Genomic DNA, 18,021 nt, shown 5'->3' with positions numbered 1-18,021 from the left:
CTTTGGTCTTCCCACAGGGCACAGAACCAGAGGAGGCTGCAAGATCACAGCCTGTGTGACCAATCCTGATAGCGCAGGACTTCTTCACATAAGGTCCCTGGGTCCCTGAGAAGGATCTACAAATATCCTAAACTTCCAAGAAAAAACCGGAGTGTATGTTTTTCTGGGAAAGGGCCCTTCTCACAGATCCAAGAGCAGGTTAAAATCCTGAGCTAGAGAAAATCACTAAGCCAGCTGCAATGCTAAGACACTGGATATACCCAGAGCCAGCCCGAGAGCGTGCCACACCGTCACTGAAGTTAGAACATGAACTTGCGGGAGAGACAGCCAAGCAGTTTTTGTGTGCTTTCAATTTTAATTTCAAGTTCGAATTTAACTCGATTCTAGCTTCAGGTTCTTCCAAAAACAAGGCCCCAGGAAGCCAAGGTTCAGCATGCTCCTGGGCTTGGTCCACTGCCGTCTGCATTCATAGCTAAGTGTTCAGTCACCAACAGTAACGCCCAGGATGGACGTGACAAAAGAGGACGTCCTCCTCCATGGCATGAGCCTTCTACTGGTTTCAGAGCTGGACGGTGGTCATCACAGAAAACACAAAGAAACTCTTCCTTGGAACTGAGGTGGGATGCAGTGCCTGCTGGGAACATCACCATGTTTCCCCTAGCCCTTTCCTCCAGTTTCTGAAGATATATTCTAGCAGAAAGCAATCTTCCTTGAAGATGCTGAACAATCCCATGAAACAAAAACACAAGCTTCCAGTGCACTGTTTTCAGGTACGCTGAGGAAGAAAAAACAACTTCATTAATACAGACGTACTGGAACCCTAACCTAAGCGTAACCACAACAGTAAAAGTTTTCAAGAACTAAGATTCCTTCAACAGAGGAAGGAATATCCTTTTTGAAATTAGTTTTTTATTCTCTCTCCATCTCCAGCTAAAATGAACATAACAACACAGAAGGTTTTCTGGTCACTCAAGTGTTTTCTATCCTGTAACTCTTGAGATACACACAGCCCCACGTCCTAACCAGGCACTCACTGTTTCAAGTATCTCCATCTGCTACATTTGTGAGTACCAGCCACCTCCCACCCAAAGTTATTCTCATACACTTGTAAATGCAAGATGACCTTTCAGGGGGCAAGGCCTGGCCCACTGAGAGTCCACCAAAGGGCAGTTTCAGCCCCACCTCACCTGGGTTTAGTTCAGCTGCCGGATGAGCTCATTGATGCGTTCACCTCGATAGCCTGGTGAGCCCACTTCCTTGAGGAAGCCCACTCTATTCTTGGTAGCGTGACGGGCCACTGAGAGTTGGAAAGGGCGTAGGAACCTTGAGATCGCCAGGAAATTCTTCCCCGGGAAGGCAATTTCATGAATGAGGTCTTCCAAGCAAATGACATCAAACTTCCCTAAGAAACAAAGTTCAGATTTCTGTATCTAGCACTTTTCCAGCACATACCACGAGGCTCTGATATGCCAGAGCTCAGCACTCTGGCAAGTTCTGGGGACCCTTTCTGCCGACTCCTCAGACGCTCACTCACCCAGGTGTTCCTCAATAACTGTGTTGTCTGTCAGAGGGATGACCTTGTTCTTGACCTTCGCTTGTCCACGTTTCAAGATGAGTTCCCGAACAGACTTCAGATTTGGAAATCTATGTGAGGCAGAACGAAGCTCAATCACAGTGCCGCCCTGCCCCTGGCAGGCTGCACCACGATGGCAGAGCAGTCCTGTAGCCTGGCTAAGGAGTCTCCCAACCCCCTTCCCCAGGAGTGTCCTCAACACACGGCAGCTGGGATACTTGGGAAGCATACACCCAAAGGAGGTGGAAAAAACCCACACAGCCCAACTACTATGTAATTAGAAATTAAAATTTACAGATACAAATCTCTTATCTTACTCAGCCTTAATCTACAGCTGACCAAGCCCTACCACAGCCCTGTTCAAACCGTTATGAGCTGTACCAATAACCCCTGCTCTACCTGCTCCATGTTCCAAGGTTCTTAAGGCTAGCAGTTGACCCCTGACGACTGTGGTCGTGGCACGATGTTCCCCTGACTCAGCAACAGTGCTGGAGAACAGTACCCTGTGCACCCAATGTTCTCAGCATTCTCCAGTATAATATAATGTGAATTCACACAAAAACCACACTCACCCCCAGGTGACATAAGGTTCCACGATACGAAGCGTCTTTATGGTTTCAGGAGTCACCTTCACAAAGACACCACTGAAAATCTTATTCAGGCCAAGTCTGGCAATGGTCCTTTGCACCAGTGAACTCACCCCATTAATCCTGAAATGAACAGCAAAGTCAGGCTCTGCCCAGCAAGCACCATCAAGTGTGTGCCACTAATGGGCACCCAGAGGGCAGGACAGAGCGTGACTTACAGAGTTAACTGAGTGGGAAGCAGCTATGTAAACAGATCACTCACCACGCTATGTGGAGCAACGCCCGAGGCGCTAGAGGGACAGAAATGGTCCCTGGACTTGTAATGGGGAGGGCTGTATTTGTCAAGCTAAGGACAATGGACTTGTGTCTGTGGGTATTAAAAGCTAGAGAAGATTTTAAGTAAAGGAGACGTAACCAGATTTGACAATCACCAAAGAGAGCTTATAAAACAGAAACAAGAAAGTGACACCAAAGTCTGGGAAGTTTGGCTAGACAGCTGATGTGATAGTCCAGGAAAGAGATCATGGGCAATGAAAGCCAACTACACTCTAATTTAAAAAATACAAATAAAAGGCAAAAAGCAGAAGAGATTATGGGCAAGGGCAAGGATAGGAGGCTCACACATGCTTAAAACCCACAGGTTTCTGGCACTTCCCCGGTGGTCCAGTGGCTAAGACTGTGCTCCAGATGCTAGAGGCCCAGGTTCAATCCCCGGTCAGGGAACTAGATCTCACATGCCACAGTGAAGATCGAAGATCCTGTGTGCTCAAACAGACCTGCTGCAGCCAAATAAAAACAAAACCCCACGTTTCTGACTTGGATGACTGGGTATGAAAGGAAGAGCTAACGCTGTATGTGCAGGTAGGAATGGGCAAGGTTATCGCTGAATGTGAAACAGCCCTCCCCAGCACTGACTATGCACCATCTGCTGGACCCTGGTTCAGTTCCTAAGAAACCACCTTGATCCTACACTTGAACTTGCTGCATCTCTGCCTGGAAAGCTGCCCCCCAAACCTTTCATGTGGGCAGGCTGCAGCTTCCTGCTCCAAGTGTCCTAAACCACCACAGATCACACTGTGGCCACCATGTCCTAACTCCAGCACTTTGCCTTCACAGCAACTAGTGTACTTTCATGTTTGTTTCCTTAATGTCAGTCTCCCTAACATATTTATATATATTTTGGCTGCACCTTGTGGCACGTGGGACTCTTGGTTCCCCACCAGGGATCAAACCTATCCTCCTGCAATGAAGTGTAGAGTCGTAACCACTGGACCACCAGCAAAGTCCCAATCTCCGAATCTTTGTTTAATGTGACTAACTTTAGTAGAAGTCTGTATTGAATTTGTTACAGTATTGCTTCTGTTTTATGTTTTGGTTTTTTGGCTACAAAGGCAGGTGGGATCTTAGTTCCACTGATCAAACCCACAGCCCCTGCATTGGAAGGTGAAGTCTTAACCACTGGACCTCCAGGGAAGTCCTCCAGTCTCCCTAATTTTGAAGACAAAATCTGTTTTGCTTAGCCCAGAATTCCTAGCACAGCTTGCCTTAAGGGCTTAAATCTCATCTCCCTAAAAAGGGCCTAAAGCTGAACCAACAGTGTCCCCAGCCTCATGGAATCCCCCAAGTTCCCTACCTTTCAATGCGGACAACAAAGGCCAAGGAATGTTTGTCTGGCACTTCCAAGCCATGAGGTTTCACTGTTAGCCGTCTGAGTCGCACTCTGTCCCGTAGCTGCCGCCAGGAATCATGTACAAACCATTCTAGTCGCTTAAACTTGACTTGTTTTCCTTTCCTCTGCTACAGAGAAGGTAGACCACCATCACCATTTTTTGGCCTCTGTAGTCATCTTTTTCTTTCACAATGCTAATTCACTAGTCACTATTCACAGAGCTTATTTCCCCTATCCTCTGGAAGGGGGCACAAACAAACATCCTGCTTTTATTTTTTTTTAATTTATTTTTACTTATTTTCTGGCTACATTTCAGCATGCAGGATCTTAGTTCCCTAACCAGGGATTGAACCCGTGCCCCCTGGGATAGAAGAGAGAATTCTTAGCCACTGGAATGCTAGGAAGTCCCCTCTATTCTTATATAATTTAAAAACAAGATTGACAAGAAAGAAGTGAAGCTGAGAAGCCGTGGGAACTATTGGGAAAAGTCCCCGATAAACAAACAAAAAACCCAATGTACATGCTGTCAGCCCATGAACAGAGGAGCCTGGTAGGCTGTAGTCCTTGGGGTCCCTAAGAGTCGGACACGACTGAGCGACTTCACTTTCACTTTTCACTTCCATGCACTGGAGAAGGAAATGGCAACCCACTCTAGTGTTCTTGCCTGGAGAATCCCAGGGACGGCAGAGCCTGGTGGGCTGCCGTCTATGGGGTCACACAGAGTTGGACGAGACTGAAGGGACTTAGCAGCAGCAGCAGCAATGTTTACCATCAAGTGTTTAGGGATCCTAACACTGTGTTAGGCATCATAAACTGCCTCCAAAATGTATTTCTCCAAAATCATGTAGCAAATAGCAAAAATTGTACAAAACTGGTACATTAAAAATCTTCCAGGTACAAATTCGGGTCTCTCAAATCACTTGGTATGAATCCGGAACTCTGCAATTACTTTCTTCCTCAACAACTCAAATCCAGTACTTTGCCCGTGGAAAGTGTTTGATACATTTTTTGCTAAACAAAGACAAGAAACCAGTATCAGGTATAACCCAACCGATGGGGGAAGGGGCCATCGGTACCAAGCCTAGTTCAACACGTGCTGGATACAACTCAAACACAAACTCTAATTCCCTCCACCTGGTTCCCACCATTACCTCCTTCCTTTGCAAAAGCGCCTGTTTTGCCTGGGTGGCTTTGAGGGCCTGATACGCCTTCCTCTTTTTCAAGAGATTCTCTGGAACCAAAGGGATCTTTCTTCTTGGCCTGATACAGAAAATGGAGACCAGCGATAGTACTTAAGAAACAAATATGCACCAGATTTCCAAAAGATATCCCGGGCCTAGGGAAACACTATCTTCAAATTCGTAAGGGCTATGGCCCTTCCGAAATCTGTGGTTTCTAACACTAGCCCTCAAAATGGACCCCTCATATTTCCTAAGATCCAAAGACTTAAGTCACGAAGCCCACAGCCACTGGTCCTCATATACGTCAACAGAGCTAATGCTGCCACAGCTTTATAGACACTATCAGCGATGAGATTCCGCCCCGTGGAGTTGGGTCGCGTGCAGACCCAGCTACAGTGGTAACACTTAAGCACAGTTGGGGGAACCCAGCCTGCTCTCAGCTCGCTGCCCGAAAGTCAATCCTCGCCCGCCTGAGATGACCCGAGCTCCGCGGCGGCCCCCTTCGCCCACCCACACCAACCCGTACGGCGCCTCACTCCTCTTTCTGTAATCTGGACTTCTTTCAGTCCACAAGTACCCTTATTTTCCCCCAGCGAGAAATAAACACCGTGGATGGTACCGGATGCTCAAGAAGCCACGCCAGAGCTACACCTCCCCAAACACTTACTCTTCCTCCGCCATTTTTCCAACGCTGCAGCTACTACTCATGCGCAGTTCCACCCCGTAGGGCCGAGAGACGCCTCTCTATGTTTACTCTAACCATAGAGACGTCTACTCTAGCTCAAGGCAGGGCGGCCCGGGCCGTCTTAGTAGTAGTAAACCGCTGAGGTTTTGCTAGCCTTGATTCCCGCCAAAAGTTACACAAAGCTTCCTTCGCACTTCTTGGAAGCTTTTCGGAGCCGTGTCATCTTCAGAATCCAGTCCTTTCCATTCTAAGTGTACTCGCTTTACGCTGGAGGCCGGGATGTAAATAAACATCGAGACGCTTCCCACAATGCACTGACTTCCGGTGGAGTGTGGGCGCTGGGCCTCCGGCTTCCGCTCGTTGCGCTACGCGTCTGCGTGGCTGGGTGGGTAGAGCTGGGACTACGGCTTTGGCGCTCTCTTGTGGGTAAAGGTGAATAAGAACCACCTCGGAGAAGGCAGTGGCACCCCACTCCAGTACTCTTGCCTGGAAAATCCCGTGGACGGAGGAAGGCTGCACTCCATGGGGTCGCTAGAGTCGGACACGACTGAGCGACTTCACTTTCACTTTTCACTTTCATGCATTGGAGAAGGAAATGGCAACCCACTCCAGTGTTCTTGGCTGGAGAATCCCAGGGACGGGAAGCCTGGTGGGCTGCCGTCTCTGGGGTCGCACAGAGTCGGACACGACTGAAGCGACTTAGCAGCAGCAGCAGCAGCAGCAGGATGGTGGAAAAACGCAGCTGTGATTCCGTCGGCCTGGCTCCGTCAGTGGATCCCTGAGCAAATTCTTTGACCCCTGTGTCCCTGAGTTCCTTTTTCCCGTAGATAGACATAATGGATCTTGCCTTATTACTAGCCTCAGGCGAGTTATGTGAACTACTCCATTTAAAGCTCTTAGCACAAAGTCTGGCGCTAAGCGAACTTTAACACTATGTTAATTGTTCCTGGTGCTGAACCGAAAACTAGAAATTCCAATTTACTAACTCAGGACCTTCCCTCATACAGCTCTTACCGCCTGGAATATGCTTCCTCCTTTCCTGGTTTTCATAAAACAATGAAAACTCACGTCTTGTCTTTTCTGGAAACCTTATGAGCAGCGTGTCTCAGGCATTAATGTGCATAGGAGTTACCTGAGGATGTTGTTAAAATACATGCTTTTTATTCAGGAAGGGGCGGGGATCAATACTCTACATTTTAAACATGCTTCAAAGTGATACGGATGCTTCAGGTCTGAAAACTACACTTTGACAAGCAAGGTTCTTGAGTAGTCTGTCTTGAATTTTATCAAGGTTCTTGAGCAGTCTCTGTTCTTGAATTCTGTCAGGAAGCTATTGTATTTTTAACATCTCTTCCCCATGATACTAGGAGAGCAGAGATCATACCTGCTTTGCTCATCACTGATCTAAGGGTCATAAGCACAGGTTTTTCAGTCTCTGCACTACTGGCATTTGGGGCCATAAAATTCTTTGACAGGACAGGGACGGCTGTCCTGTGCATTATAGGATGTCTAGGATCCTCAGTTGTGACAAAAAAGAAAAAAAAATGCTCCAGGCATTGCCACATGTCTAGCATAGTACATATATTTATCTTTCAAATATATATTATTTAAGTTGTGACAAGAAACAAAATGCTCCAGGCACTGTCACATGTCTAGCAGAGTACATATATTTATCTTATATATATTTATCTTAAGGTCTAAAGCAATGTCATTATTTGACAGTTAGTACTTACAGGTATGGGGGCTTCCCAGGTAGCACTGGTGGTAAAGAACCTGCCTGCCAAGCAGGAGACACAAAAGACATGGGGTTGATCCCTGGTTGGGAAGATCCCCCAAAGGAAGGTGTGGCAACCCATGTCAGTATTCTTGCCTGGAGAATCCCTATGGACAGAGGAGCCTGGGGGGCTGAAGTCCATAGGGTTGTACAGAGCCGGACAGGACTGAAGCGACTTAGCAGGCGTGCAGGCACACACTTGCAGGCATATCCACAGATATTATCCTGTATTGTCTGGCTTATTGTTTCCCTGACTAGATTGGGTTCTCTGAAGGCTGAGAACTTGTCACAGACTTCTCTGAATCTTCTACAGCACCTCTCAAAACAATGGACACCTGCAGGGACTTATTAACCATCTAAGCTCAAAACATCATTTTGGTAAGTGCTATGTAACTATTAATAGTTCAGCCATAAAGTACCCATGCACAGAGCTCAGTACCTGACGAATAAATGTCGAAGGACAACATGGTCTTCAGAATCCTAGACCCTGGTGTGAACCGTGGTGTGCGGCTCATTTTTACTCGCTCTTTCAGCACTTCACCATGTGTCTTACTTTGTGGAAAGGCAAAAACAGAAAGGCCAGCAAACTGAAACATCCATTACATAGTAAACAAGAAACAAAGTAAATGTTTTGTAAGTTCCCCTCTGCACATACAAGATAGGTTCTGTGGTACTGAAAATTCTTTCAGAGGTGTTAGTAATTTGTAACACCCTTGGCTGAGACTTGGAGGCCAGGAGTCAGGAGAGGCTTTCCAGGGCCAGCAGATGGTGCTAGCAGAACACTTATGCTCAGACCCAAAGCTGTCATTCCACCAGACTGATCCAGAGAAAAAGAGATGGAGTACTTCTCAAGCCCAGATGTTCACTGACTACATGTTTATAGTGAATTGAGTATACGCCCTGAGCTCTGGGCAAGATAGATGAGAATGGGGCATGGCCATATACAGCCTCTAGAATCTGATTCTTTATAGCCAGACCGCACAGGCCTCAGTTCTTTTTTCTTGACCATTTCAGTTGTCCATCATTAGGGAATGGTTAGAACAATTTACGGAAGACTATGCAATTATTGATATCTGCAGTGAGGTAGGTCTTTATGTCCTGAGATCTCAGTGGTATTTTTTCTTTTTTGGTCTACTGGCCTCCGTCCCCTTTTCTCTTGTGGGCTGAGTGAGCTCTCCTTCATTGTGTACAGTCTTTGGAGGGTGGGGTGTCAAATCCAAACACACTTGACCTCCCAATACATCTGCTGAAGGGGTCTCTGGAACATCTTTTCAACTCCCACCTGCCCATAAGGCCCTAACCTTCTCTCCTCCAGATTTTGAATCTTCAACAGAGTGACAGTGGAAGAAACAGAATTAGTCCAGGGCAAGACTTTTAAGGATTTCTACCTCCTAAGGCCTCCTGGAGTTTTCTTATTCCTCTTTCTCAAGTCTTCAAGTTCTTTTGTTTTTGGAATTTGACCCCCAAATACTTTAAGTTAATTTTTTGCTAATTAAGTTTAGAATTTTAATTTTTATTTATTTATTGGCCATGCTGTTTGGTTTGAGATATTTTAGTTCCCTGACCAGTGATCAAACCCATGGCCCCTGCAATGGAAGCACAGGGTACTAATTACTGGATTAGCAGAAAATTCCCTTAAGTCTTCAAGCTCTTCAATCTTCCCTTTAATATTTATCCTTCCTATAAAACTTCTTTATGCTGTTAATTGACCGGATGGGTTTCTGTTACATAAAACTAAAGAATCCTAACTATAAAACTCCCAGACATTTGGCTACATTTGAAAAATCAAGATACAGAATAGAGTACAAAGGATATACAGGAAAGTGTGAGCTGCCCTGGTGGCTCAGACAGTAAAGAATCTGCCTACCATGCGGGAGACCTGGGTTTGGGAAGATCCCCTGGAGGAGGACATAGCAACCCACTCCAGTATTCTTACCTGGAGAATCCCATGGACAGAGGAGCCTGGCGGGCTACAATCCACGGGGTTGCAGAGTTGGACATGACTGAGCAACTAACACACACATAGGAAAGTGTTGACAGAGGTCATTTTGGGGAAATGGGAGTAGGGCCTAGAATAGGAGAAAGACTTACACTTTGTGGGGTGCCCTTTGTTTATCACTTATGTATTAGTTTAAGAAAGCACTCTCCTAGGTTCTTGTGATTTGCCTGTTTTAGAAACCACTTGACTGTTTGTTTGTTTTTTTAGGACACCTTGCAAGGGACTTCCTTGGTGGTCCGGTGGTTAAGACACCAGTGCAGGGGCACCGATTAGATCCCTGATGGGGGAACTAGGATCCGTAATAAAAAATTCAGAGCCAACGTTCTGTGGTTCTCTGAATTGGCCCCAGGATTCCTTTCCTAACATATCTGCATTTTGGGATTACTTGGAATCCATGCCTTCTCAGTAAGGCAAAAGCATCACATCCCACACACCCCAAAGTGGGCCCAACTTGCAATTCCCATCCGCCCCAAACCTTTCTTGGATTAGGACCCTCCTTGCAGTCGACTTTGTTTCAGGATTTCCTGGTTGCCTCCTCAGAGAGTGCCACGGGGCCCCCAGGCGGCAGGTGGGAGAGAGCAACCAGGAGAGCCTGGAGTTGGGAAAGACAACATGGACAGCAGCTTTGCTGCTGCTGCTGCTGCTAAGTCGCTTCAGTCGTGTCTGACTCTTTGCGACCCCATGGACTGCAGCCTACCAGGCTTCTCCGTCCATGGGATTTTCCAGGCAAGAGTACTGCAGTGGGTGGCCATTGCCTTCTCCAGGACAGCAGCTTTAGGTCCTGATAAACAATGAGCAAAGGGAGCAAAAGTACCTGAGCGGGTTGCATGAAAGGGAAAAGTGAAAGTAAAGTCGCTCAATCGTGTCCAACTCTTTGCGACCCCATGGACTGCAGCCTACAAGGCTTCTCCGTCCATGGGATTTTCCAGGCAAGAGTACTGGAGTGTGTGGCCATTGCTGTCTCCAGGACAGAAGCTTTAGGTCCTGATAAACAACGAGCAAAGGGAGCAAATGTGAAAGGGGAAAAGGAGAACTGGTGGAGGGCGGCAGCCTCCTGAGGGTCGAGGGTAGACACAGGAGAGCTGAGGGGGTGGGCAGAGAGCATGCTGTAGGCAAAAGCAAATGCAAAACAGAACCACCCAGACCTCTTGTGAATTATTTAGGGGGTAATGAATGGAACTTTAGCTTTTCCTACCTTCCACATTCCTGTAATGCTTCATTTTACAACTTAAAAAGTGGAGAATCAGGACAAGTCTTCCCAGTTGATAGGCAAGGAAGCAAAGGATGAGAGTAACTTGCACGAAGCTGTCTGATGAGAGTTTAGGTGAAGTCCTGGGGCCTGTTCCCAGGTTCTGCTGCTAAAGACACTTTCTGTGCCCACCCACTCCCACCTCCCATTGTACCACTTTCCTTGACCTTCACACATGATTTGCTCTAGCACATGCCTACAAGGAATATAGATCAGGGACTCATGAAGGCCTTTTAACCTGCAATGGCACCCCACTCAAGTACTCTTGCCTGGAAAATCCCGTGGACGGAGGAGCCTGGTAGGCTGCAGTCCATGCTAAGGGTCGGACACGACTGAGCGACTTCACTTTCACTTTTCACTTTCGTGCATTGGAGAAGGAAATGGCAACCCACTCCAGTGTTCTTGCCTGGAGAATCCCAGGGACGGGGGAGCCTGGTGGGCTGCCATCTATGGGGCTGCACAGAGTCGGACACGACTGAAGTGACTTAGTAGTAGCAGTGTAGATACACACAGGCTGTTCACTTTAGCCTGTATGTATCCTTTAGAATCCACTTGATACTGCAAAGGTGCTCCTGCAGTTTGTGTGTCTGCTGCACCAGATTTCCCCATATAGTTAACACTGTAAAATTCCTCTAACTTCATTCATGCAAAAAGTATCATACTTATTTTTTCTCAAACATACCCTAGGAAATTGCACTAAGAACCATGGAAATAAGAGGGGCATGGGCATATAGATTGTGGCTCTCTACCAAGTGGAGATCTGGAAACGTTTTAGCCCCAAGTTTCTTTTCTCTTGGCATGTAGCTATTTATGAACTTGTTTCCTCTCTAGACTGAGCTGCTTGAGCATAGACATCACACCTAAGTGATCTGTAGATGCCCAGGGTTTAGCACACTGCCTACAAACTGCTTGATAGTTTGATACTTAATGCCAGATGCCTGGGAGTCCGCCCTCTGTCTCTGAAGCAGAGCCAGAGCTCAGATCCAGTGCCACAGATATCCTGCCTGAGCGATGCTGCTGCTGTGCCCCAAGATGGTAGAGTTTCTTTCCTTTCCCTTCCCTTTTCCCCCAGTAACTCCCTGGCTACTCTCCCCACATCAGGTAGTGCTAGGGCCCCTCTCCTGGGACAGGGCCTCTCGTACACAGGGCTCAGGGCTCTAACCATCTTAAGAGAAGCTTTTTCCTCTGTGCATGCTCCCGCGCAACACACAGACTTCACTCCTAACCAAGTAGCCAGATGATCCTTCTCTTTATTCACGGGGCACACCCACAGCAAATGGGCAGAGGGGCGAGTGTCATGTTGGACACGTATCTGTCCTTAGCAAGGGGAGAAGCTCAACAGCAGGACACCACTGCAGAAGATATTAAGGGATCCGTCCACCGACGTCATTATTCTAACTTCTGTTAAGATATAGGAGAAGGACTTCCTCTTTATATATTGATTGCTGAAGAATCTTGATATCCGAACTGCTACCACCTAATGGTGGGGGTGGGAAAGGGAGCCATTAAACCATAAAATAAGGAGGCTAAGTATAAATTCTAGGCCCCAAAGAAAAAGGTAAGGAGTCTTAGACCCTTACTCCATGAAGTTTCCACTCTGGTAGTTTTCCTGACCATTTCGGTAAAGTTACACTTGGGAGGGAGTATAGGAATTCAGAAGTGCCCCTGGGGCTGACTTTATAGACATAACAGGGGTTATTTCTCAATATAATTTGGTCAAATGTGTGAATCCAAAGGGAAACGTGTTCATTCTGGAACAAGTCTCATGTCAAACAGTTCTTAATCTTTTTAACCTATCCCTTAGCCTTCTTGTCCCTGCAGAAACAAAAGAAATATAATGACTAAAGGAAATTTCTTGCAGATTGAGACCTTTAAATGACCTCATTTTTCCTTCCTTAGTTAAGGGCCCATATGGCAGGAGTCCCGGGAGGGAGGCCTGACATGTACATGGCTGAACTTTCTCACTGACCAACTTTAACTGGCAACTGTTTAGAAAGGCCGATCAATTAAAATCCTACCCCTTCACTGGCAGAGCTAGTTTTGGGTAACGGGATTTAATAACAGAAAGCCCAATGGACACTTACTTACCCTTTTCTTCTGGGAAAAGCAGCCATTCTTTGCAAAATCAAGACAATCACAGTTGCACATTTTCCCAAATCTTTGGCTGTATTGCAATGGTTGTTTCATTTTGTAATCTCCAACTAAACATTTCCTAACCATGGATTAACAATATAGTTACTGACTGGTTTCTTTTAACAGTATTTATCCAACATAACAAAATAAACTGCAATTTGTTATACTTTTTTTTACAAAACATTTTATAAATATTTTTACAAAATGTATACAAAGCAATTTCAAGTGAGACATACTATACAAATGAAGGTATTTAAGCAAATAAAGCCCACACCACACTGACAGTGAGTGACGCGTCCTCTTAAGTCAAGTCAGTCTGTAAGGCCCCCCTAATCTAACAAAGTCTACTAAACTCTTCAGCGCTAAAATAGCTCTTTTTCGTAATTGCCAGTTTAAAATTTGCTTTATCTTTAGGCAGTACTTAAGGACACAGAAAATCAAATGCTTAATAACAAATTCACACTCTTCCACAACAACAGAAAAAAAAAGAAAGAAAAGAAAATGATTTTTGTTACTGAGTACGAGTAGCTCTAAAACTTAACTTCGACTAATGAACCTTAACAACTGAACGTTGGCCATCCGAGGCTGAGCTCTCACCCTCCACCAGAGGGGCCTCGACATGCGAGTTATGACCTAATCACAGGAATCAAATATACTTCGTAATCGTCATTTGTCATTATCTAGAATCTTTCCTCCGTTAAAAGTAAACTTACATACAAGGACACAAAAATTTACAAGTTTCATTTTGGTAAATTAGGCTCTCTGTTTTCTAGACAAGTGTCAAATCTTTAAAAAACCCTTTAAGATGGTATATTGAAAAGCTGGGACTGGGGGAGCAGGGCAGGCAGGGAAGGAGAGAGGTGACAAATGTACATGAATCTATCTTGTCTCTTAAGAATTCCACTGATTCGGTAATTAATGTAATGCATTAGTAGCCTCCAAGAAGGCTTCCAGGTATAAATTTCCACAATGAGAAGAATTTGATCAGGAGGAACCACCTTTAAGGCTTGCTAGTAATTAGGGAAGCATGAGCCCTAAGAGAAGAAGAGCCTGTGACATCATGGGGTTCAGAGCAGGGTGTTATCCCAGGGCTGCCCAAACAGAAAGTTCCAACTGGCAATACCAACTTATCTTTCTAATATGTTACAATACGGGAAAAAAGGGGAAATCTGCAACTTGGACATTGGCACAAATAAGGAAAACATGGCAACCGTGAAATGGCCCAGACTTTCCGGTTTCTATTGGCTCAGGGGTGGGAGTGGGGAGAAGGTATTTTGCTTTTGCGAAGACTGGCAGTCCCCCAGGATTTCTCTGTGTCCATGTGTGTGTGGGGGGCACTAAGGGGCAGGCAGAGTCTAGGTCTTCTGTCGTGTTTTCTAGGAATCAGAAGCCCTCCTTTCCATTGCAGGCCAATCTGGAAAAGAAATGTCCAACATGATGACAGGGGTTGTCCTCATGTTGGGGAAGGCCAGAAGTAGATCTTGGCAACGTGTTCGAGTGAAGACCAGCGGGAGTTCCTCTAAAGCCAGAGAGATGGACAGAAGAGATAGAGCCTGTCCACATAAGAGGGAGGGTGACTGTGTACACTCTGTAGCCAAAATAACCTCTGTACCTGAACAGCCCAGACACACGCACACACGTATGTCAGGACACACGGAATGCCACGTGTAGCGTTCCCAATGTGAGGGGACACTGATGGTTGCGGTGACCTTGAGAATGAGAGTGACAACAGAAATGGGAGGAGCTGGGGCAGGCATACAAGAAAGGAAAATGGGAAAGCGCCCTGAAAAGAAATATCAATAAATAAAGCAGTAAGTCACACCCATGAACACGAACATGGGCCAAACACAAACCATGACAGGGCGTGTCCTTTGGCTCTCAAGTGGGCATCTGGGTCTCAGAGCTTTCCTTTCAGTGGTGGGCTGCCTGGTTACCTTTGGTTTGTCTGTGTTTTGGTAATGATTGCTGCCGGGGGGTGTGACTACTGTTCTCAGACAATAGGAAGCAGAAACAAGGCCAAAGTTCCCTTAACATTTAAACTGAAAAATTATAACACAGTTTTCAAATGAAAGTGCTTTCAATGCTTGGCTATTTGTTGTGGGAGGAGGTGCGAAGAGAGGTCGAATGAAACAAAACCCAGCAACTAACAAAAACATACATTGTATGTTGACTAGATCCAATTGTAGAATGCAAAACACTTATTTTTTTCTCAACAGTGAACATAATATATATGCTTTTACATATATACATATTATATTCCTCAGGGCTCGATCCTGGCCTCCCCTGTACACTGTGCCACTTAACTGGTTTCCATTTTTCCTTTATTTTGCCTGGTGAGATTATCTCAAGTCATGCTGTCGCAACTCAAAACAAAGTTTTCCCTAGATGAAATTCAACATGGATATGCTGAAGAGGTGAGGTTTTGCTCAGGGAGCATCAGAAAAGCACTTGAATGAACAGGAAGCCCTGCTTGTGCGCTATAGGTGCTCAGGCCGGGGTTGTGGGTCCCAGCAGAGCAGCCAGGACTAACTGCTCACAGATGGCCGAGGGGAGAGCCATGTGGTCTCCTGGCCCATGACAACCCCAAGACCCACCCCCCTCAAAGCCCAAATTTGGAGATACAGTGGGGATATTCTTTAAAAAGTATCTTCTAACAGTCCTGTTTGATTTTCTTTAATAAAGTCTGTTCTTTTCAAATGACTTATGATTGTCAGAATTTTACCTAGGGCCAAGTGTACTGTGATCTCATTGAATTACAGTGTTTGGAAAAAAAATAAACAACAACAAAAATGACGATAAGCACTTTTAAAACACTTGAAATGTATAGGGCCTATCAGACTGCTTTCTAATAAGGATCAGCTTTACTAAAGGATCTCCCTGTAACCACGATGAGTATTGCTCTTAAACAAAGAATGGGATTGAAATTAGAAAGAATAACCTGTGATGAAAGATCAAGCAGGCTGGAGACAGGAGACCGTTTCCATTGCTTTTGCCAGGAAAGAATGTAACTTGTCCAGGGCGGGGTCTTGGGGTGGGTGCAGGGAGGACTGCGCTATTAACACTCTAGGATACTATTTACAGCTGCTTCTAAAATAGAGTCAGTTTCTACGACACCTTCACTGTGGTCCGGGATGAACTTTTCCAGGCAGTTTTCCTGCGAAGCCATTGGAGAAAAGTTGGGGAAATCTAACTCGACAGAGCCGCTAACCGTGGGGTCACTCTGGGACTGCCGCCCAGCCTTTTTGAGTTCCAAAATGTTCTTAAATGTCGTTTCTAAACTCTTAGTAAGCTGGAGATCGGGCTGGGGCTCGCCTGACCCTTTCATGATGTCTGTGTGTAAAACTTCATTCTTTGGAGAATTCCGCAGCGTCTTGTCCTGGAAGGAGCTATTACAGGTCATCTCCAGCTGCGAATCTACTAGGAGGCTTGAGAGTTTGCTGTCAGGACCGTGATCTGGCCTGGACGAGTTTTTCCGGTGGCCTTCAGGGCCGGGGGAGCACTCGCTGCCTTTTGCAGAGTCTCTCCGGCTGGTTTTCTCTTCAGACGCACTCCGGTACTGAGCGGAGCCCACTTTGTCAAATTTCAGTGCTCTGCCGAGGCAGTCGGTTTTTTTAGAAATGTTTCCTTCTGCAGAGACCACGATGTGATTAGGCACTAGATGAAATTGGTCATGATTCATTGGTTCTGCCAGGCCTGCTTTGGCTCGGTCTCTGCTCTGGGCCTTGGCCGTCAGATGCACAGAACTTGTTGTTTTACCGCCATGCTGGTCACTCCGGCTGAACTGCATCTCATGGGCAGCTTTATCGAGTTTGAAGGAACAACAGAAATCAGCCTGAAAACCCTCTGCAATTGGGAACGAAAAGAATGTTAATGAAAGGAGGAGGCAGTGAGGACTAGACAGCAGCCCCTCAGCGGGTCAGGTGCAAACTGCCCCCACCCCGCCCTCTAAATCAGTGGTTCACATCCAGGAACGTGCAGAAGCACAGTTGGAGGGTGTCCTATAAAAGCAACCTGTAAATGATATATGCAAGTGGGAACCAGGACTGGAAGAAAACTTGTAGGAATAAAAACATTTATAGGATGGTGAAACCATGGGTGAAAATCCATACTCCACAAATTGTTATAATGTTATTGGATTTAAAAATTTCAGAGGCTAGAAAATAGTGTGGAGAATACTTTTTTTTTTTTTTTTTTCCCTATTTTTCGGCCATACCATGTGGCATGCAGAATTTTAGTTTCCCAATCAGGGATGGGACCCATGCCGCCTCCATTGGCAGGCAGATTCTTAACCACTGGACCACCAGGGCAGTCCTGAGAATCCGTTTCTAAAAGGCGGAATGTGGGTTACTCTAGCATGATGCAAACGGCAGGAAACTGATGGGGTATTCAAAGGGCACCCACAAGGAACATTACCATCCATTAGCTTATGGGCAGGGACCATGCCTCACTGACTCCCCCCAACAAGGTCTGGCACACAGTAAGACAACTCAATAATTGGCTGAGGTTTAGTTGCTTCTGGGAAGGCTTCTGACTTACTTAGTTCTCAAAAAGTAGAGAAAGATTGAGAAGTGTGAGTTTACAGGAGAGAAGAAGATTCAGTTAACCGAATGTCAAATTCTGGTTTGGATTTTGCAGAACATAGACCTTCTCAGAGGATTCATATCGTGCTCTCAACTCCGGATTTTTTCTCCCTGGAATCCAGGATCTACCTTCAGGTCTTATCCCGCAAGGTCAGTTCAGATGGTCTCCCCAAAGCCACGGCCCTGGAACCCTGGCAGGAGCTCTCCTTGGCTGTCACTCTGACAGTTCTTACCGGGGTCTACGAGTGCCAGACGCTTGTCCCGGGACAGAGAAGCTCTTTCCTCCTGGTTGAACATTCTGTCAATCATCACCATCTCAGCGGAGGGGTTGATCCGCTAAAAATGAGAGAGTCTAGTCATTTCAGATGCCTTTTAACAACTGCGAACATCTTGCTGCATTTGGGGGACAGAGGAAGCAATCAGAGAAGAAAATGTGTTTATCATTGACATATTTTTTAAAATTGTATTTTTTGGAAAAGGTTATTTACAACATTGGTACAAACTTCAAAAGGTACTAAAAGGGGATGTAGAAAGTAAGCCTTCCTTCTTCACCTGCCCTGTGCAATGCCTTGCCCACCCATCTAGGGCCCT

General features: G+C 46.0%; 2 protein-coding genes across 3 annotated transcripts in view; both read right to left on the bottom strand.

Annotated features, from left to right (window-relative positions):
• Positions 1-335: 335 nt before the first annotated feature.
• Positions 336-5,960, bottom strand: RPL7L1 (ribosomal protein L7 like 1). The gene is made up of 7 exons (XM_019986157.2): positions 5,678-5,960; positions 4,981-5,089; positions 3,794-3,957; positions 2,146-2,283; positions 1,535-1,644; positions 1,188-1,402; positions 336-775 (listed from the first exon to the last, which is right to left on the bottom strand). Exons 1-6 carry the CDS (start codon positions 5,716-5,718, stop codon positions 1,194-1,196), a joined length of 771 nt encoding a protein of 256 aa, XP_019841716.2. The 5' UTR covers positions 5,719-5,960; the 3' UTR covers positions 336-775; positions 1,188-1,193.
• Positions 5,961-12,857: 6,897 nt separating this feature from the next.
• The window catches only part of BICRAL (BICRA like chromatin remodeling complex associated protein), a 106,425-nt gene continuing 101,261 nt past the window's right edge, over positions 12,858-18,021 (bottom strand). For both annotated transcript variants that reach the window (XM_070778004.1, XM_019985947.2), the window contains 2 exons: positions 17,664-17,766; positions 12,858-16,693 (listed from right to left, as the gene is read on the bottom strand). In XM_070778004.1, coding sequence (XP_070634105.1) covers positions 15,906-16,693; positions 17,664-17,766 — 891 coding nt within the window. In that variant the 3' untranslated portion in view covers positions 12,858-15,905. The remainder of the gene's footprint in view (positions 16,694-17,663; positions 17,767-18,021) is intronic.

The sequence above is a fragment of the Bos indicus genome, chromosome 23, assembly GCF_029378745.1.
Source record: "Bos indicus isolate NIAB-ARS_2022 breed Sahiwal x Tharparkar chromosome 23, NIAB-ARS_B.indTharparkar_mat_pri_1.0, whole genome shotgun sequence".
In the NCBI taxonomy this organism is placed as follows: domain Eukaryota; kingdom Metazoa; phylum Chordata; class Mammalia; order Artiodactyla; family Bovidae; genus Bos; species Bos indicus.
Note: the sequence above shows the minus strand (reverse complement) of the source record. Positions and strands in the feature narration are given on the sequence as shown.